Source organism: Physeter macrocephalus, chromosome 20, assembly GCF_002837175.3.
Source record: "Physeter macrocephalus isolate SW-GA chromosome 20, ASM283717v5, whole genome shotgun sequence".
In the NCBI taxonomy this organism is placed as follows: Eukaryota; Metazoa; Chordata; class Mammalia; order Artiodactyla; family Physeteridae; genus Physeter; species Physeter macrocephalus.
The window spans coordinates 47,387,255-47,408,945 of NC_041233.1; the positions used below are offsets into that span (position 1 = coordinate 47,387,255).

At 38.8% G+C, this 21,691-nt stretch overlaps 1 protein-coding gene across 2 annotated transcripts; it reads left to right on the forward strand.

The window, feature by feature from the left end:
* Positions 1 to 22: 22 nt before the first annotated feature.
* On the forward strand, positions 23 to 20,436 carry LOC102987726 (lipase member N). 2 transcript variants are annotated; one of them, XM_007100988.3, is made up of 10 exons: positions 23 to 148; positions 1,424 to 1,539; positions 3,025 to 3,142; positions 5,263 to 5,461; positions 7,113 to 7,222; positions 9,674 to 9,810; positions 11,595 to 11,741; positions 13,184 to 13,255; positions 13,792 to 13,863; positions 17,822 to 20,436. In XM_007100988.3, the coding sequence occupies exons 2-10, from the start codon at positions 1,435 to 1,437 to the stop codon at positions 18,053 to 18,055; spliced, it is 1,194 nt and encodes a 397-aa protein (XP_007101050.1). In that variant the 5' UTR covers positions 23 to 148; positions 1,424 to 1,434; the 3' UTR covers positions 18,056 to 20,436. The 2 variants fall into 2 exon arrangements, with proteins under 2 accessions (XP_007101050.1, XP_054937096.1); XM_055081121.1 differs by lacking the exon at positions 11,595 to 11,741.
* Positions 20,437 to 21,691: the final 1,255 nt, after the last annotated feature.

Below are 21,691 nucleotides of genomic sequence, written 5' to 3' on the forward strand. Positions count from 1 at the left end.
GGTTTCTTCATTTCCATGGGCTTCCTGTCTCTCACTTCTCTAGTTTCTAACTGCAATCGTATCTCATTCTTCATTTTGTCACATGCAAAAGTTCAGAAGTTCTTCATCACTGAGAGTTCTCAGGAACAAGGGAAGCTCACCTAACTAGGTAAGATCAAGGTTTATCACAATCAGGAGACAGGCTGGGAGTGGTAGCCAGGTGGAAGTGCTCTGCGCTGAGGCTGCATTTGTTCCTGTCCTAGTTCTGTCACCTCTCTGTTCTGTAACCTTGGGCAGATCTTTCATCTCTCTAAGCCTTTGTTAATTTCATTGACAAAACGATGGTAACGAGGATGGTAACAGTAGCTGCTTTATGGCATTTCTCTGAGGTTTAAATAACACAATGTGAAGCATTTAGAACAGTGTCTGACACAAGCTAAGCCCTCAATAGATATTAGTTATTAGTTTCTAAATGTTTTTAATTATATAACATTTACAAAAGTAAAATCATCGTCATCCAGATAGCAAATTTATGGAAAGCTATTTAACTTCAAAAGTAAATTCTGAATTTCTAGAAGTCTGTCATTAATTTGTTACAGTAAAGCCTCTCTGATGTTATTCTCTTGTTCGTTCTTAGATTTAAAAAAAAATAGTGAAAGCTCTCACTGGGCTTAGTGCTTTGTGTGTCACTTAATCCTCCCTACAGACCTATAAGGTAGGTTACATTATTATCCTAATGCTACCAGCGAGAAAACCAGGAGACAAAGCTACTGAATAACTTGCCCAAGGTCAGAAATCTTGTTCATGGTGAGGCTGGACTTCAAACTCAGGCCATTGGACTGCAACTCCCCTATGATGAGTAATCTGCATTGCAATTATGGTCAGGTTGGGTTGAGAAGACATACTTTTAAGCCGTGCCAAGGAAGAGACACTGCACATTTAAAAGTGCAAAATTTGCCTTTGGGTGTCCACAAGAAAAATAATCACATCACTTAAAACTGATCATAAGCCTGTTTGTTTGAAGCTTCATTGTTCATTGCTCTTGTTTTTTTGGTGGGTTGCTGGATGAGACTAGAGGATAACTCCACTTTTAGCTTTGCCATGGTATGGAAACTTGTCCTCTGAATCTTTATGTGTTCTGGCAACTCACAGGTGAGCAAAGATTTAAATTAATTGAAAAGCTTGGATTAAAATAAAACAAAAAATAAGCCTTCATACTAGATTGAATTCATTTCATTTCTGGAAGTGGACTATGTCAGGGCAATTTCTATGTGAAAAAAATAGATTAATGGTGCTCGGAGTTAGCTCACTGTATTTACTCCCTTCCACACTGTCTCAGCTTTCTCAGGATGTTAGTCAAGTTTTCATTAGGGGACTATTTTAATTTCGTTAATCAACTTTGACATATAACATTAATCTGTGGTTATTCAATGTTTTATGCCAGGCATTCGCATAATGTGGCTGTCTTTAACAACAACCTATTTGATTTGTGGAACTTTAAATGCTGGTGGATTCTTTAATTTGGAGAAAGAAGCAAATCCTGAAGTGTGGATGAATATTGTAAGTGATGGAAAACTCCAAAGACCATCAAATAAAGCAGATTAATTGATTGTGAGATATTAAAGTTCCTGTATGGCAGAAAAATCTCTGATAAGAAAACATAAAACATGGGTGATTTTTAACATTTCTCCAAGAGTTAAGCTAGGTAGATCTTCTTTTCTGGCTGAATAAGTAATACTTTCTAACAATATAAAGCAGAATTATATCTTTTATAGATAACTTCCTCTTTGGAATTTACATTTTTAAGAATATTAAGAATTTCTATTTTAAGCCCTCTGGATGATATATATGACTGCCCTCTACTGGACTATTTTTATTATCTTTAAACCAAGAGGGGTCTCAAAAGACAATTGACACATATATATGTATAACTTAATCACTTTGCCCTATACCTGAAACTAACACAACATTGTTAATCAACTATACTCCAATATAAAACAAAAAGTTTTAAAAAATGTGGTATGTATATATATACACACACACACACACACACACACAATGGAATTTTACTCAGCCATAAAAAAGGATAAAATAGGGCTTCCCTGGTGGCTCAGTGGTTGAGAATCCGCCTGCCGATGCAGGGGACACGGGTTCGTGCCCCGGTCCGGGAAGATCCCACATGCCGCGGAGCGGCTGGGCCCGTGAGCCATGGCGGCTGAGCCTGCGCGTCCGGAGCCTGTGCTCCCGCGTACCAAAAAAACAACAACAACAACAACAACAACAACAACAACAAAAAAGGATAAAATAATGCCATTTGCAGCTACATTGATGGACATAGAGATTATCATACTAAGTGAAGTAAATCAGAAAGAGAAAGACAAATACCATATGATGTCACTTATACGTGGAATCTAAAATATGACACAAATGAACTTATCTACAAAACAGAAACAAACTCACAGACGTAGAGAACAGACTTGTGGTTGCTGGGGGGTGGGGCAGGGGAGGCTTTGGGACTAGTGGGTGAAAACTATTATATATAGAATGGATAAACAAGGTTCTATTGTCTAGCACAGGGAACTATATTCAATATCCTGTAATAAACCATGATGGAAAAGAATATGAAAAAGAATATATATAATACATATATGTGTGTGTATATATATATATATATAACTGAATTACTTTGCTATACACCCGAAACAAACACAACTTTGTAAATCAACTATACTTCAATTAAATATATATATATGTATACTTAAAAAAAAAAGACAAATGACTTGAGAATATAGTTTTGTCAGAAGAGCGGGTCAATGCTAGATATTATCTCCAACCCCCCCCAAAATTTACTACTAGCAGACATTTTCTAATAGTCTACTTATTTTTCTATCAAGATTTTATGTAGTAAATTAATTTTACAGTTACCTGGGGCTACAGATTTCAGATAATTTACCCCAAAAAGCACACACTAGTTGCTTTTTTCTAGTTCCTTTTGATAACCTTTAGAGAAGATGTTTAGCTAACGCTCATATTTTTACTGGGCAGAGTGAAATCATCACCTACAATGGCTACCCCAGTGAGGAGTACGAAGTCACCACTCAAGATGGGTACATACTCAGTGTCAACAGAATTCCCCATGGGCGAAGAGACACTAGGAGCACAGGTAGAAGATGTGTCTCTCCTGAGAAGGAGAATTGCATATGACTAAAGTTTATTGCTGGCTGTTCATTAAGACAATGACTGATTTATCAAAATTGGTTTGAATTTTGGATTAGTCTTTACTTTGTTAACAGGGAGTCTCATTCTTTTCCAATTCTCTGAAGACAGGCAAGATCCTAAAATTACAAAGAGCAAGACTGATCTTCTTGACTGCCGCCAGGCTTTCTTCTTAGGGAGTAAATGCAGAGGTGGAGCCTACATTTTGTTAGCTCATTACTGATTTCTCATGCGGAAAATTGCTGTATTCCGAATAGTGGATTTCCTCACTTTTGGAAAGAGATTGGCTGGGTTGTATGAAGCTGGCTGTGGGGTATCCCAAAAGAGTCTCTCCTGCCCTCTCTAGAATCAACAGGCCTCCTTCTGCAGGATAGAAAAAACCCAATTAAATGACAGTGGCATTTCTGAAACTTTTTCCAGGAAGGAAAACTTTAACATTCATGTATGCTTTGACCTGAGGAACAGACAGTTTATGCAATGAAAGAGCATGGGGTTACTAAGGCTTCATTCTAGAATGAGGAACAGCCATGCAAAAGCAGACGAATTACAATCTTTAAAAGGGGAAATATAACTGCAAAGCCCCTGAGGAGGGAGAGAGGAGAGCCAGCAAAATATCTGCAAAGGCCCAGTGGCCTTTATCTACCAGATCATTTACCATGAGATGATTCATGGTAAATGAGACCATTTACCATGAATCATCTCATCTCCCATCCACATTCAGAGGCAGCTAAAATCATGTAGTTCAAGAATTCAAGAGTTTCACTATAAAAACTGGGATTGGGACATGGGTAGGATTACTATCTAAAATATGAGATGCCCAGTTAAAGTTGAATTTCTGATAAACAGCAGATGAGTTTTTCGTGTAAATCTCACTTTATGATGTACTTATATGAAAAAGTTATTCATTGTTAATCTGAAATTCAAATTTAACAGGGCCTCCTGGGTCGTTTTGTTTATCTTTGTTTTTGTTTTTGCTAAATCTGGCAATACTAGGCACGGCGAGGGGTGGGGTAGGGAGGTGCTCTGAAACATAAAAGGAGAAAACATTTACAAGAAAGGCTTTACTTAAGGAGGGAGAATTTGGGGAAGATTTGGAGTTAAAAGACATTTATTAGGTGTATCTTTCTAAATGCTTTAAATGAATTAAATCAATTAAACCTCCCAGAAACCCTATGAAGTTGGCACTATTAATAGTTATCATTTTACAGATCATGAAAGTGAGGTAAAACAGGTTATGTAGTAGGCTCAAAGTCACACAAATGGCAAATGACAGAACCAGAATTCAAACCCAGAAAGCCTGACTCCAGAGCCTGTGCTCTTAACTACTAAGTTATAGAATCTTCCATCCTGGTTCTCTTCCTCAGAAACTTGAGAGTTCACAAGAGGGCGTTGGGCTGATTTTACTGCTATAGTTTTCAAATACTCTTCAGTGGGCAGAGGCTGGGGGTTTGACTGGTAGTTTGGTGAAGAAACAGTCATTGTCCATTTATGCTCACCTCCCCCTCCTCCTGGAAGAGGCATAAGACTCCATCAAACATGATCGATCATCTTCATGTCTCTGTAAGTCAAACCCAGGAGATATGTAAAAGCGAATACATAGTGAATACATGTAAAAGTGAATACATAGTGCAGAGCAGTTACAAGCACACGCTTTGGCATGAAACAGAACCGGGCTTGAGTCCTACCCATGTACCTTATTAGCTAAATGACCCCTTAGGAAAGTTACTTAACTACCTTAAGTCTCCACATGTATAAAAGGAGGATCCTCAAAGTAGGAGCTACTTTATAGAGTTATTGTAAGAATTTAATAAGCTCATGCATGTCAACCAATCAGCATAACACCAGGTACAAAGTATGTGCTCAAAAAACTTGTTATGTGATTACAACACTCTACACTAATGACAAGGGGAAAAGTGAACGCTGTTTTTGGTTTTTGCTTTTCCCAGTGTGTGTGTGTGTGTGTGTGTGTGTGTATGTGTGTGTGTGTGTGTGTATGTGTTTCTATCATGTTCCTGAGATGTTCTATTTATTATAAATTTCTCTCTCTTCCTTCCTCCCTCCTTTCAGGTGCCCAGCCAGTTGTATACTTGCAGCATGCTCTGTTTGCAGACAGTGCCACCTGGCTTGAGAATTATGCCAATGGCAGCCTTGGATTCCTTCTAGCAGATGCAGGTTACGATGTATGGATGGGAAACAGTCGGGGCAACACTTGGTCAAGGAAACACAAAACACTCTCAGTGAATGAAGAGGAATTCTGGGCCTTTAGGTAAACTATATCTATGAAAGTTCATGAAGGCAATTTGAGACAAGTCCTTGAAATATAATAGTGTGGGGGGTATTAACAATAATGTATGATACTTGGAGTCACACAGCTCCTTGTAATTTCTATTAACATCTCGAAGGAAATAAATAGCAAGAAGCTCTGATTTCCATTGATTCTCCCGCAAGCGAATTATATCATTTCAACAGCGTCATTTTAACATACAGTTCTATCCAATACTATACATTATAAGTATGTCCCAAGGGACAGCTTAGGAAATTCCTGTGACCAAAATATGCACTCATTCAACCAATGTTTATTGAGTGCCTACTCTATGCACTGTTCTAGTCCCTGAGCATTCAAGAGTGAACAAAGTCTCTGCCCTCATGAAGCTTATGTTTATCCTAGTGATGCTATTACAAGTTTTTTCTCTTGGACGGCTAATCAGTTTTGCAAAGAAGATGTGTATCAGTACCATATTTTACCTACAGAAACTGTGGTTGAGAATGTATAGAATACCATTTTCAGGAAAAACTCTAACATGAGATCTTTAAAACTTTGTTAATAGGCAATAGAAAAGAATCTTTTGATATGCTGACTGCTTCTTTTAATGAAAGTGTTTTCTGCTGTCATCAAAGGACAGGCTAATGCCTACAGTGGACATCCTTTCTCAGGCTTAAACTCCCTGTTGGTTTAAAACCTGCTGCTAGAGCAAAACCATATTAATGAAATACTCAGTACCCACTGACAAATTGGAAGGAAAGAAAGAATAGATGAAATTGTTAGGGTCAGACCTTTTGCCCCAGGGCAAGCATTGGGAAATATTTTGTGTGGTTGGTCCTTGGCTGGGAGCTTGGAGCTTATTTACTATAAGGCATCACAACCATTCTCTTATACTGGAGAGTACCAATCTATATTTCCTCTCATGTTCTTCTAATAAGCAGGCTATTAGTTCCTGAGGTACCTAATTCTACTATATATTATTTAGGCCTTTTTTGTTCTCTTGTATTAATGTTGGTTGAACTGGTACTATAGGATTTTGGTATATATTGAATATATCTCTATATGGACAGAAATATTAATAATAGCAACATCTGACTGAGTGTCTAATAGCAGCCAGAGTCATTCCTTTAATACTATCCAACTCCTATAGCAGCCCTGCCATATAGTATTATCATGTTCATTTCACAGATAAGGAAACTTAAGCTCAGAGCATTTAAGTAACTTATGAAAAGTTACTCAGCTAGTACATGGTAGAATCATGATTTACAGCCAGTTCTGTTTCCAAAGCTGGGTATTAAGTGGCCCTAAGAGTCTTGAAGTTCCCTGGGGGAGACTGAAGTAGAGGCATGCAAACCAGGTAGAGAAAGGACAGCAAAAGAAAGGCAAGAGAAGGGAACGAAAAGGAAGAATGACAAGATTAAACTTCAGATAATGTAGTTTGCACAAGTCTCAAAATCATTCCTATTATTAGAAAGTAACACATATAAGGGCAGCAAAGAAAAGCTACAATAGCCTATATGTAACTGAATAAATAATGAAATACAAACCATGTAAGTGGACAGCACAGAATTCTGTGTGTAAAAAATAAACAGGCAAGTGTTCTGAGTTTTGAACTTAGTTGGGAATACATATAAGTCCCTGTTTTATTTTTCAGCTTTGATGAAATGGCCAAATATGATCTCCCAGGAATAATAGACTTCATTGTAAACAAAACTGGTCAAGAGAAGTTGTATTTCATTGGACATTCACTTGGTACTACAATAGGTATGTTTTCAAGGGTCAACACTTTACAAGGGTCAGAGCCATGCAAAAGTTCACCTTTGAATTGGAACAGAGTAACTGTTTTACATTTACGGTGTCCTTAGTTCTCTGTCCTGTGTTGGGCACATAACCCTAGTGCCCTAAGTGGCTGTAAACCTGAATTCCAGAGACTGTGAGTATGTAGGACGAGCCTTTCATATATTTCCGGTCACCACAACACATTTGTAATGGTGACGTAATTTCCCAGGAATAATGTGTGCTCAAAATCCAAACAGGTATTTCCAAAGAGTAAGTCTCTAGATCACCTCCAAGCTGAAAAAGTAAAGCCAAATGCCATAAAATATCCTTGAAGAACATTAACTATGCATCAATCATACCTTCCTCACAACCCACATGGAATTTTAAAAAATAAAAAAGAGGGGCTTATACTCATATTTGAACAAATTGAAAAGATATTGTAGCATTTTGTTTGTGAATCAGACCACAAAAGCTTACTACAATAAATCAACTGGGCTTATCCATTTAGTGTATGATTTAATATTTATGGAGTAGCAATTATTTGTAAGCACTATATAGATTTTTTTTAAAGTCCAGGAAATGTACTTTGAATGTGTGGTTCCTAGATTTTTTTTTAAGAAATCAATAGTCTAGCTCCACATAAAAATTTAAAGGAACCCATACTATTAAAAATATAAATTTGTTAGTAATCTTCCACTAAAGTTTCCAGTTTTAAGAGACTGGGTTATATGAAAATGCAGTATCTTAGTTTGGGTGAAACTGTGCAAAGAGACAATAAATATTCCTACAGTAGTCTCATTATCACCATTATGATCGAGAGCAAATAGGTGTTTACCAGTGCTTTGTACTGATAGGCAGCTTACCAATTTAGACTAGGCAGTGAGTATGAGAGCGAATAAACTAAAAGAGAATCGAAGAACTAATAAGGGGACCCAACCTCACCCCCCAAAAAAACTGTCACAAACAGGAAAATAATTATAATTATAATAGCTAACACTTAGGAGCCTTTACTACGTTTAGGGTCCTCTGTTCAGGACCTTTCCTATAATCTCTGTCTAAGCTTCAGAACAATCCTACCATTATCATTTCCATCTCATAGAAAAGGAAACAGAAGTTCAAAGAAATTAAGTGGCTCCTTCAAGGTCTCTTAATACATAAGAGGTGGCACAGAAATTCAAATCAGTTCACTTTGACTTCACCGATGGGGTGCTTGGGCGCTGTGGAGAAACTGTAGGGAGAAGGATGACTTGAGTGGTGTCTAGAAAAGTGGATAGGACTTAGATATGCTCTCATATCTGATTAGCAGAGAAAATGGTAAATCTCATCATCAGGGCCCTGCGTTGCATTTAGGGCATGAAATTTTTCAGTGAGCACTATTTGCCTTTTGAGCAGAGAAATTTTTGTTAGGTGGGGAGGACCCACTCTTTATAGGACACTTAACAAGTCAGGCCCTAGCCCCTTAAATAACAGTTGGGCTCCCCAGTCAGTATGACCGTCAAAAACTCACCTCCACACATTTCTAGACATCTTCTGGGGGAACAATTATGCCTGTTTCAGTCTTTGTATCAATTACTCAGCCAGTTCCTTTTCTGGCTAAGGCAGTTTCAATATTTCAACAAGAAGTTCAGAAGGAGAAAAAACCCTGCTATGACTACGTACACACACACACACACACACACACACACACACACACACACACACACACACAGTGGAGGGGGGCCCAGGAAAGTACCTCGGAGAACCAAAACACGGAGATCCTCCACATAACCTTTCCTGTGTGAGGCTGACCCTCACCCCCACCCTCAGGGTGCTAGATATGGATACAATGCTATTACTGAACAATCAGAGCAAATGGAGACATATGGTCCTTACTGGGACCATGGTGGACTGAGGGAAAGCCCGTTCCCTTTTGGATGCAGGGAAGATTCCAGAGGTTTTGGTAAGCAACCAATGAAGCACTGAGAGCAATGAAATCTCATCGACTGTGAGAAAGAAAAACTGTGGAATACCTGGATGATAGTGCAGAAAGAGCTGATTGATTCACCTCCCACGAACTGATTATTTCTAGAGGCTCTATGACTCACTCTGACATCTCAGAGTTGGTGGTAAAGTGACAATATTGCCAGCACTTACCCCACGCTTGGGAAGTGAAGGTGTCCGCAGTTTACTTGGCAGGAGTTGCTTCAGCAACTTATCCTTCGCTTTCCCCAACCCAGTTAAATTGTCCAGAATAAGAGAAAAATGGAGACTTGAGAGCAGAGAGGGCTGAAGGCAGATTAACTCTGCAGGATAACTTAGAAGAGTTTCCCAATTCATCCCCAAGATCAGTGCAGTAAAAGGATAAAAATGACAAAGCAGAGTCCCACTTTTGTTAGTAGAAACATTGCCTAAATACTTCTGATTTTTACAAGATTGTCTTGTCTTCTGTTCTCTCAGGGTTTGCAGCCTTTGCCACCATGCCTGAACTGGCGCAAAGAATCAAAATGAATTTTGCCTTGGGTCCTGTGATCTCATTCAAATACCCCACGAGCATTTTTACCAGTTTTTTCCTGCTTCCAAGTTCCTCCGTCAAGGTAGGCTCTTCCTTTTGCCAAAAAGTATGTGAGGATCTCCTTTCGGATGATAGATCCTTATTATTTTTAAAATCTATCATGAAACCAAAGTAAGACATTTAGATGAAATCTGTAGAAACCAGACTCTGGGATCATGTGCTTGGAGTGTACGTGTCCTTGTGTGTGTTTGTCTATGCCACAATGTCTACAGCTCTCATACGCAATTCACTGTACTCAGTTATTAACAGACCTGGGTATAAATCAGAATTTCTAACTGGGCTGACTGCCGCGTCAGTTTAAGATCTACTCACAAGTTTCCTTGTTCCATTCTTATTCCCCTGGGCATGTCAATGAATTCACAGTGCCCAAATGGAAGACATTTTCCAAGTTACATGTGATCACTGATATCCCTGACTTTGATGTTAGAAAAGCCTGAATAATATAACCCTTCCCATATGGGACCTTGCTCTAATTTACTAAAGCTAAGAGTCCAAAGCGTAAATGTCTTACAGCTGAGTTATTCATTCAAGTATTTATTGGTTATTTTCCAATGGTTGGAAAAGTAGTTTGATGGTCAAATTGTGAGTTTGGGATTTTATTCTTTGCAAGTTTTTTTCTGTTTGCTTTTTGTTTCTCTAAAAATGTCGTTGCCACAATGAACATAGTATTTTACCAAGATTGCCCCTCAAATTTGGGGTGAAAGATAGAATAAATTTTGGCCAAAATGAAGTCAAGGAGACCAATTAGGGTGTCACAATAATTCATTTATAAAATGAGGTCCTGGTTTGAGGTGAAGAGGTAGAAATGGGAAAAAAAAGTATTTGTAATCTAACACAAGGAAGAACTTCCAAGAGGCCTAATGATTGGTTTGATAGTAGTTTTTTGGTATTGTTTAGTAAGCTCAAGTGATGTAACTTCCCTTTTTTGTCGTTGATAGTTCTATTTTAAAGTGTGCTGACATCAGTTAGTTTGGGATGTTTACTACATTTGGGCAGAGTTGAGCAGACAAATTAGTTGAATTAAATTCAGAGATAGACACATCTATTTCTAAATACACCAGTTTTGCATATGTGTGGCTTTGCCTACATAGGTCGGGTCTGAGGCACATATTGTCCCTGACTTATCTCAGTTTCTTATCCTCTACTGTCAAACTTCCCACCACTTTAAGTCCCATTCTCTGGCCCACTCACCATTTCATAATATCCGTTGCCCCTAGAAGCTCCAGTCCTCCCATCAGAGATGCCCACTCAAGCTTGCTTTTCCAAAAGCCCTAGAAGTTTTAACTATGCTGCCTCCCAACACATCAATTTTTTTTCTGTCCAGAGGCACCCTCCCTTCAGTACTCCATCCTCTATCTTTCAGCATAAAAGCTGGCTACTCTGGAACACTACCAGAAAAGTGATGTATACACGGGTAATAGGGAAAAACCCTGCTTTTCCTTCCTATTCAAGGCAATATTTGACCTTAAGGAGAAACTGCTCTACCTTTCTTGCCATTTAATGAGAAATATAGGCAATCGCTGATTGGACAGAATGTGGGGGAGCTTCACCATGGAGAAATTGGCTAATTTGAGGTTGAGGGTCCTTACTGCAGTCTCCTTGTAAATTATGTTTGATGATATTAGCTGGGTGGAGGCCGATTCATAAATAGTAACTTTTCCTGAATGACTTGGTCTCCTTGACCAAAACAGCAAATAAATATAAAAATATAAGTAGAGCCCCGAGAATTCTCATTCCTGGGATGAAGGGAATGTCAAGAAGTCTGAAAATGGTCCTCAAAAGAATAATTATTTTTTATTTTTACAGAGGATTTTTGGTACCAAAGGTTTCTTTTTAGAAGATAAAATAGGGAAGTCACCGTCTATCAGAATCTGCAACAATAAAATATTATGGGTAATATGTATTGAATTTATGTCTTTATGGGCCGGATTCAACATGAAAAATGTGAACACGGTATGTATAATGATTCTGGGGCCATTCGATGCTTTTAGAAATTCCAGCTTTTCTTTGATTCATTTTGATGTATCTATTATACTACATAAATTAATGTGGTATTCTAAACTTAAGGGCAGAGATTTGCTATGCATAGAAGATTAGATATTCAATGGACCATGAATGTGAAGACTGAGGAAGACAATAGGCAGCTTCATCCTTTCATACCTGGTCAAATTTAAGAAAATAGTTGTTCCACAATAGGTAGTGGTTTCACATGTTCACAATCAGCTACCACTTACTACAGTCAACTTGATTTTATTTCAGTACAACACGGTGCATTAAAAAATAAAATAACATCCTAGAAAAGAAGTACATACAAGCATTAAATTTATTCCATGTATGCCTTCACTTGTTGGGTGAATTTAACCTCAAATAAAATTCATCATTTAACTTGGAACATACAAGACAGAATGGAATGGAGTGTAATCCCTTTCCTATGAAAGAGCAGAAGTCCTGTTTCATCAACTCCTTGTTTCTTGTTACTGAGAATTCAAGGAGGAGGAGGAGTTCAGACTACAGACCAGTGTGGTTGAGTAGTTATCTCTGTCATATTCCAAATGGCAGCCAGTGAGACTGTTACAGTGAAGCTAGTTCCAAAATAGCTTTTCTCGGCCAGCCACCCTACCCCCATTCTTTAAGAGGATAAGTTGTGTTAGACCAAAAACCTTGAGAAACAATTGTTCAAAGCCTGCTTCTTCAAAAGTAAAGATTTTTAATAGTTTCCTTGATTTGTTCCATTATATTCTAAGACATACAATTATCAGTACTATTTTATGGCTACAATTTTCATCTCTATTACATTTATGAAGACTGAAGTACAGTACACATGGAAGTGATTGATTTTTAGCTTTTTTTGCAGTATTTTATTTTATCCTTACAAGAGCACAGCAAACTGTAGTATGATTTTTAGCATGTGCGTTTAGTAGATGAAAATACAGAAACTCAGAGACGATAAATAACTTGCGCAAAGTCACAAAGCTTATCATTAACAAAGTTAGGTCCTGAACTCCAGGATTTTTGATCTATTCATCTGTGATCATCACATCTGTGCACACACACACCCCCAGCCCCCACCACACACACTTGCACAGAGTACCTTTCTTGGTTGCTTTGCTCCGTGATGTCCATTGTTGCTTCTGCTTCAAAATAAGCAAATTATCCTACAGCTTCAGAGCTGATGCAAGTTTGCTCTCAAGCAGCCCATGCCACCAGTCAGCCCATGGTTCACCCACATTCAAGTGCCTGACATGAATTTGTAATTATCTAGATGATTCTTCCTTGCCATTTTCAAAACTGCAATATTTATTTATTAGTTCTTAGCATAATTATGATCTGCTTCTGAAAGGCATAGTTTTTTCACTGGGTGGTTAATGCTGTAATACGTGTCCTTTTTCCTTCAGAGCCGAATGGATGTGTATATGTCCCATGCTCCCACTGGATCGTCAATACAGAACATCCTGCATATAAAACAAGTAGGGTCTTTGTCATGGAAAACTATTCCCTTAATTTTCTTTATATACGAAAGGACAGAGTTAGCATGTCTGTTCTAAGAATCTTAGCAGCTGGCTTCCTTTTTGCCCTTGTCACCATCTTTATGGTTTGATTTCCCTGGATTTTAAGAGAAAGAACAAGGGACGGGGCAGACCAAGTAGGTGACATAAATGAACCCCATCTTAAATCAGAGCTTGTAAAATGGGCCCTGAGCTGAAACAAAAGGTAAACTGGGAGAGCCTCAGGAGAACTGAGCCTTCCCCAGAGAGAGAAATACCTGAGATATGATTACCCCCTAATGAGGCTTGGTTTTCCACTAGCTTTTCCTTCAAACCAAGGAGGTCATTACATCACTTTCTGTCGACCTTGTTTTTCATACTGGTAAAATTTATTTATATATTTCTGCTCATCCCGAAGCCTTATTTTCTTCCCAGCGTACAGTGCTTTTCTAAGATTTGCTGTTAACAATCATGATTCTTACTGTGAATATTATTTTTTTATAAAACATTTAATTCAGCTTTACCAATCTGATGAATTCAGAGCTTATGACTGGGGAAGTGAAGCCGAGAACATGCAACATTACAATCAGGTGAGCTATTCAGAGGGACCCCAGAAGGGTGGCTTTGAAAACTTACAATGATAAATTATTTGAGAGTAAAAAGAATCCTAGCTGGCAATTGGTCTCATTCACATTGGTTGATAGAGATTTTTTTTTTAAGTCTAGTTTTAATATGTATTCATTTCAGAAAATCTAGAAATAAAAGAATTATATACTAAGGGAGTTAAGTCATTTATAATCCCTCCACCCAGAGATAACTATAGTAGATGTATCAATATTTTATTACATTTATTCCAATCTCAACATCACTGCTTTTCCACAACTTTCAATCTTGCTTTTTTATTTACAGTCATAGCAAAACATAACCAATGTTACTGATGGTTTTTCTTAACATTATTTTTAATGGCTGCAAAATAATGAAAATTGTTTTATAAAAATTTAACAGAGTAAATGAATACACACTTCTTGATACCAACAGAAGAAAGTTAGGATTACACGTAAAAGTTAAGAGAATTTTCCACCCATGAAGTGTTGAATCTTAAGGCAACTTTTTCCCTCTAACTTTATGCACCAAAATTTATAGACTCATTTAGCCTTCCTATACTTTTAATCAATCCTGTTGCCATCTTCCTTTTTCTAAGTCAGGAGCTGGGCTTCTCAGTATGAACTAAGCACATTTTTCTGATGTTTTCCCAGACTGACATATTTAAGGCTATTAATGCAAACATAGATCGATGAAATTGTTTCTGAACATCAAATCAGTCAATCAGACCAGTCAATTTCTCAGTAATGGATTGAATTATTAGAGAAATGATTCTACTAGCCCTTAAGACAATGAGAGCTATATATAATTTTATTATTATTTTTAATCAGCTTAAGGTGTGATTTACATACAGTAAAATTCACTGATTTTATGTGTCTAACTCAGTGAGTTTTGAAAAATATATTCATTCATATAGCCACATCACAAGCAAGGTATTGAATATTTTCATTACCCGCAAAGGTTTTTTCCTGCTCCTCAGACAATGTATATTTACAAATGCGTATATTTGCAAATGCTTAGAAAAAGGCCAGAAAATAAATAAATAGCAAATGTTAAAGTGATAACTTTGAAAAAGTGGAAGAAAGGAAGAGTGAAGTGGATGGACATGAAAGAGAAAAGGAGGCTCTCATTTTGGATTTTACATACATTTGTTTTCTTTCATTATTGTAATGAGCATGTTATAGTTATATATTGTTTACATTTACAAGAAAATAAAACAAAACACACATAAGACCATTATTGTCAAGTTCAGCTTTATTGAGGTAAAACTGACCAAAAAATATTTAATATTGAAGTGTACAACATGATGACAAGTATTGAGAGTGTAAGTGTCCTCAGAATTTACACACAGTTAGCTAGCTGGTCCTACCCTACTCCAGGCCAATCCTGTTTTATTTGTTTGTAATTTTAGATCATTGGAAGTCAATTTTCATTACATTCAGAAGTATCAACAGTTTGTCCTCTCCTTAAGTTCCCAGCACAATCTCTGTGTCCACTCTATGTTTTCTTAAGAATAAGAGGATTGGGGCTTCCCTGGTGGTGCAGTGGTTGAGAGTCCGCCTGCCGATGCAGGGGACACGGGTTCGTGCCCCGGTCTGGGAAGATCCCACATGCCGCGGAGCGGCTGGGCCCGTGAACCATGGCCGCTGAGCCTGCGCGTCCGGAGCCTGTGCTCCGCAATGGGAGAGGCCACAACAGTGAGAGGCCCGCGTACCGGAAAAAAAAAAAAAAAAAAAAGAATAAGAGGATTAACCCATGTAAGCCTAATGACAGTAGGAATTTCCTTCTCTTTTGTTCACCAGTATTGTCTCACCTGGCAGAGTACCTGGAACTTACTGGCCCCTTAATACTTATTTGTTGCATGAATGAAATTTTTTAACTTCCCTCTAATCCACCTTAAAATCTCTGTCTTCTTGATTCTCTCCTTCCTTTCACTCTCAGAAACTGAAAGTCCTCTTATATTATCCAAGTTATCCTGATCTTGTGCCCTTGACCCCATCTCTTCTCATATCTTCTTACTGGCTTCTCTTCTAATCTTAAATGAACTCCTATCCCTTATGAAAAACAAACAAAAGACCTTCCCTCAACCCATCAATTCTATCAAGCCATCCTTCCATCACTCTGTTTTTATTAACATTTTTTTTTTTTTTTTTTTTTTTGTGGTATGCGGGCCTCCCCCTGTCGCGGCCTCTCCCGTTGCGGAGCACAGGCTCCGGACGCGCAGGCCCAGCGGCCATGGCTCACGGGCCCAGCCGCTCCGCGGCACGTGGGATCCCCCCAGACCGGGGCGCGAACCCGGTTCCCCTGCATCGGCAGGCGGACGCGCAACCACTGCGCCACCAGGGAAGCCCCTATTAACATTTTTTAATATTTAAAAGGGAAGTGGAGAAGTATCTCCACTTCTCCACTCACTCCTGAACCCTGGAAAATGTAGTTTTGGTCTTCATCTTCTTACTATAGCTACTCTATTTAAAGTTGCTTGTGGCTTTTTTTTTTTTTTTTAAGAAAATGTTGGGGGTAGGAGTTTATTAATTAATTTATTTATTTTTGCTGTGTTGGGTCATCGTTTCTGTGCGAGGGCTTTCTCTGGTTGTGGCAAGCGGGGGCCACTCTTCATCGCGGTATGCGGGCCTCTCACTATCGCGGCCTCTCTTGTTGCAGAGCACAGGCTCCAGACACGCAGGCTCAGTAGTTGTGGCTCACGGGCCTAGTTGCTCCGCGGCATGTGGGATCCTCCCAGCCCAGGGCTCGAACCCATGTCCCCTGCATTAGCAGGCAGATTCTCAACCACTGCGCCACCAGGGAAGCCCCAGCTTGTGGCTTTTAATTGCCAAATATAATTGCCTGTTCTCACCTATATCTTGTGTTAGTTACCACAGTCTCCTTGCAACTCACCCCCCTGATTTGGACTTCCATAATATAATGATCTCTGATTTTTTTCCTTCCCTTTTTGATTGCTCCCTTTGTCCTCTGACTGGCTACTCTCTGTCCCCCACTGCTCTCAAATTGTCAGAATTCCTCCAAAGTTCTTCAAATCTCTCTCCCCTTTGTCTTTGGAGAATTTAGCCATCCTTATAGCTTCAGTTACCCCCTTATGTGGATCATCCAAGCTGCTTGTCTAGATTTTTTTCAGGACCCATTTCCAACCTATTTCTTCTTCAAGTCATCCCATAAACTGATGCCTATACAATCATCCTAAGACAGAGCTCTGAGAAATGACCTTGCCTTGTCTCCAAAACTTCTGAAAGATGCCCAGCTGCTTCAGCCTTTCATTTAGACCTTGACTGTCTCCAATCTTATATCCTACAGTATTCCCTTACATATTCTCTTTTCTGGGTACACTGGACAGCTTGCCATTCCTGACCATGGCATACATGCTATTCCTGCCTGCTGGAAAGCCCTGCCACCTTCCTCCTTGTCTATAAAATCCAACCATTCCTCAAGAGTCATTTCAAATGACTGCTCTTTATATGAAGCCCCAGTTGGAAATAATTTCTTCTTCGTCTTCACTTCCATTGCATTTGGGGAATGTTTTATATCTACTTTGTTTACAAAAATTTATTTAGGGCTTCCCTGGTGGTGCAGTGGTTGAGAGTCCGCCTGCCGATGCAGGGGACACGGGTTCGTGCCCCGGTCCGGGAAGATCCCACATGTCGCGGAGCGGCTGGGCCCGTGAGCCATGGCCGCTGAGCCTGCGCGTCCGGAGCCTGTGCTCTGCAACGGGAGAGGCCACAACAGTGAGAGGCCTGCGTACCAAAAAAAAAAGAAAAGAAAAAGTTTATTGAGCCATCTTGCCTTGTTCCTTCACACTCCTTGAATATAGAGCCCATTGCATGCTTTCTTCCTGTGGTCATAGTAAATATTCAGTAGTCTCTATTTATTTGAAGTCAGTTGTTGGCTCTGAGGAGCTTCCTCTCATGAATGCACTTTCTCTCTCTTCCATAGAGTCATCCCCCACTATATGACCTGACTGCCATGAAAGTGCCTACTGCTATTTGGTTTGGTGGAAATGATGTCCTTGTAACACCCCAGGATGTAACCAGGATACTCCCCCAAATCAGGAATCTCCATTACTTCAACCTATTGCCAGATTGGAACCACTTTGATTTCATCTGGGGTCTCGATGCTGCTCAACGGGTGTACAGTAAAATCATAGATATGATGAAGTCATTTCCCTGACTGCAATACATCTAGTCTTCAGTTAAAAGTTGCTTCCAAGCCCATAAGAGGCTTTGGGAAAAATACTAATCAGCAATGAGGTCGACTCCAGCATCCTTCACCTTGTTGCTGTCTCTGAGGTGTTCCCTTTCACGGCATCCCAGCTAGGAATTAGTTCTACTGTTCTACCCTTTCTCTAAGAAATGTTCACATCTGAAATCTTAGAATCGTCCCCTCAGTCAGGGCTAGGTACATTTTTTCATCTAAGCCCTCGTAAACTCTTCTCTGCTAACTGTACACTTCAGGGAGGAGTTAAAAGAGGTCTTTCTCTTTCTTATTTCAAATATATATAGTGGTTTCATGCAAATGATACTCACTCCCCATCCCCTTTTTCAAAGGATTGAATATAAGCATAGGAGTGCTGGCCTAGAAGAACCTTGTCAAGGAAGTCATTTGGCAATATGTTTTGGGTGGCTGTGATCTTGTGGCTTTCTTGAAATCACAATTAGGGCAATAGTCATATGGTCATCTATAGAGAAGCTACGAAATAAGCCTGACCCACATCAAGCATGAAAAAAATAGCAGAATGGAAAGCTAACCAAATTTAAGTATTCCAGGAGTGTGTTTTACTGTTACAAGCTAGGGGGAAAACTAACTCTTAGTAAACATATGACTCAACTGGAAGGAGTGGAAGGATGTGGTTGTAATAGATTAGCCTACTAGTTATGAACATTTAAGAGGCATTGGACATCGGTTGATATGTTTACAGAGAGAAAAGAGGGCATTGGTTAATATAAGAATCTGGTTAAGTGGGGGTCAGTTAAGAGGGCTCTGATAAGATATGGGATTTGTCTTATTCAGCTACTGCTACAACAATGCTTTGTAATAAACAACTCAGTGGCTTACAACAGCAAACATTTATTTTTTTATGCTCACAAGTCCACAGTCTGGCTGGTGTGGCTCTATTTTACATTGATATCACCTGGGCTTGGCTCAAAGCTGTGGGTTGGGTCAAGGTCTGCTCCATATCTTCTCTTCATTCTGGAACTAGCAGCTCTCAGGGTTATGTTCTTCACGTGACAGATGCCAAGAGCACAGGAGGGCTAGCTAGATCACGCTAGCATATATGAACCTCTGCTTGTTCACATGCCTTTGGCTAATTCAGATCACATGACCAAGCCTTACCTCAGTGGGGTAGAATAGTCTGCTTCACCTACAGTGGGAAGCTGCAAACCACATGGCAGAGAGTGTGGATATATAATGCTATTATACAGGAGTGCAGAATTGGGGAAGATACTCCATTCTACCATATAAAGGCATAAAATTCAAAAGACAAAAATAAGGAATACAATGAAAAGTAAGTCTTCCTCTTTCTGCCAACTCTTGTCATACACTCTTCACTTCAAAGACACATAACTCTTACCAATATTTTGTGTATCCTTCTACAGACTATGCCATGCATATGCTAATGGATCCACAGATACCCATTTAGTTTTTTCTCCTACATGTACTGTACTATTCATACTTTTCCATGTCTTGCTTTGATCGCTTAGTATATCTCGGAGATCATTCCCCATCAGGTCATATGGAACACTATTAAATGTTACATGGAAATTCATCATTAACAGAGATTAAGATGAATTAGGATTTTTTGTAATTACACACAGTGTTGTAGAAAATATTGTACAAACATCAGTTTATACAAATATCATTTATACCTACAGGATAAATTATCTTTGAACCAGTAATTCTGGTTCAAAGAGCATGTAGAGGGCTTCCCTGGTGGCACAGTGGTTGCGCGTCCGCCTGCCGATGCAGGGGAGCCGGGTTCGCGCCCCGGTCCGGGAGGATCCCACATGCCGCGGAGCGGCTGGGCCCGTGAGCCATGGCCGCTGGGCCTGCGCGTCCGGAGCCTGCGCTCTGCAACGGGACAGGCCGCAGCAGGGGGAGGCCCGCATACCACAAAGAGCCTGTAGAATTTTAATTTTGGATGAAAATATTTTTTAACTTTGTTGGTTGACATGAAATTGCAAATCATAGCTGTTAGGGTGGCTATTATCATTAAAACAAAAGACAACTAGTGTTGACAAAGAAGTGGAGAAATTGGAACCCTTGTACATTGTTAGTGGGAATACAAAATGGTGCAGTCTCTACAGAAAGCAGTATGGAGGTTCCTCAGAAAGTTAAAAATAGAACTACTTTATAATCCAGCAATCCCACTTCTGGGTATTTATCCAGAAGAAATGAAATCAGGATATCAAAGAGGTATCATTACTCTCATGTTCAATGCAGCACTATTCACAATAGCCAATGTAGAGAAGCAAACTAAATGCCCATCAACAGATGAAAGGATTAAAAAATGTGATTGATAGATAGATAGAAATATAGATATAGATATAGACATAGACATAGATATAGACAAACTAAATGTCCATCGACAGATGAAAGGATTAAAAAATGTGATTGATAGATAGATAGATAGAAATATAGATATAGATATAGACATAGACATAGATATAGATACAGATATCTCACAATGGAATTTTATTCAGCTTTCAAAAAGAAGGAAATCCTGTCATATTCAATAACATCAATGAAACATGAGGACTTTATGCTAAGTGAAATAAGCCAGTCACAGAAAGACAGCTACTGCATGATTCCACATACATGGGATTTAACTATTTAACTATTTTAGGTAAATAGTTAAACTCATAGATGCTGAGACGAGAATGGTGATTGCCAGAAGCTGGGGGTAGGGGACAATGAGGAGTTATTAATCACAGGTATAAAGTTTCAGTTTGCCATATGAATAAATCTAGAGAGCTGCTGTACATTGTGCCTATGGATAAGAATACTGTATTGTACACCTAAAAAACATGTTAGGAGGGTAAATTTCATGTTAAATGTTCTCACCACAATAAAAAATTATTAAGCTTTATATTTATAATGTGTGCATTTTTCCTCTTATATATATTTCCATAAAAAAATATTTTTTAATTTAAACTTTTCTACTTTAAATCAATAAGCTGAGAAATATAGAAGAATGCCCCACTCTTACCAGTACTACTGCTTTTTTACGTATTTTATACTTTAGCTCTGCACATGATAGCAAGTATATTGACGATTATAGGTCAGAGTGAGAGTTTACTCTTGGTTAAGAGGTCTACCTAAAATATCTCTTTTAAAACTTATAACCCCACGAGATAGTACTATGGTACGGTCATCTTTACAGATGAGAAAACTGAGACACAAAGAAAACTGAGGCATAAAAGTCAATTTGCCTAAGATTGTGTAAGTGAAGGAGTCATGGTTTTAACCCAGGAAGTCTGACATCCCAAAGCCCACACTGCAGCATATACTTGTACAACTGGGCTCAAATGGCATGTGGAACACCGTAGAGGTCATACTTACATCACTCTAGACTAAAGTTACTTGGAAAATTAAGGCAGGAGATGGGAAAATCGTTTTTTATTTTTAAATTTTTTGTTTTACAAACTCTAACTTTCAAATTGAGATGAGTGGATAGAAGTACCATATGATCTAGCAATCCTACTTCTGGGTAAATATCCAAAGAAAATGAAATCACTGTCTTGAAGGAATATCTGTACACTCATGTTCATTGCAGCATTATTTGCAATAGCCAAGACCTGAAACAAC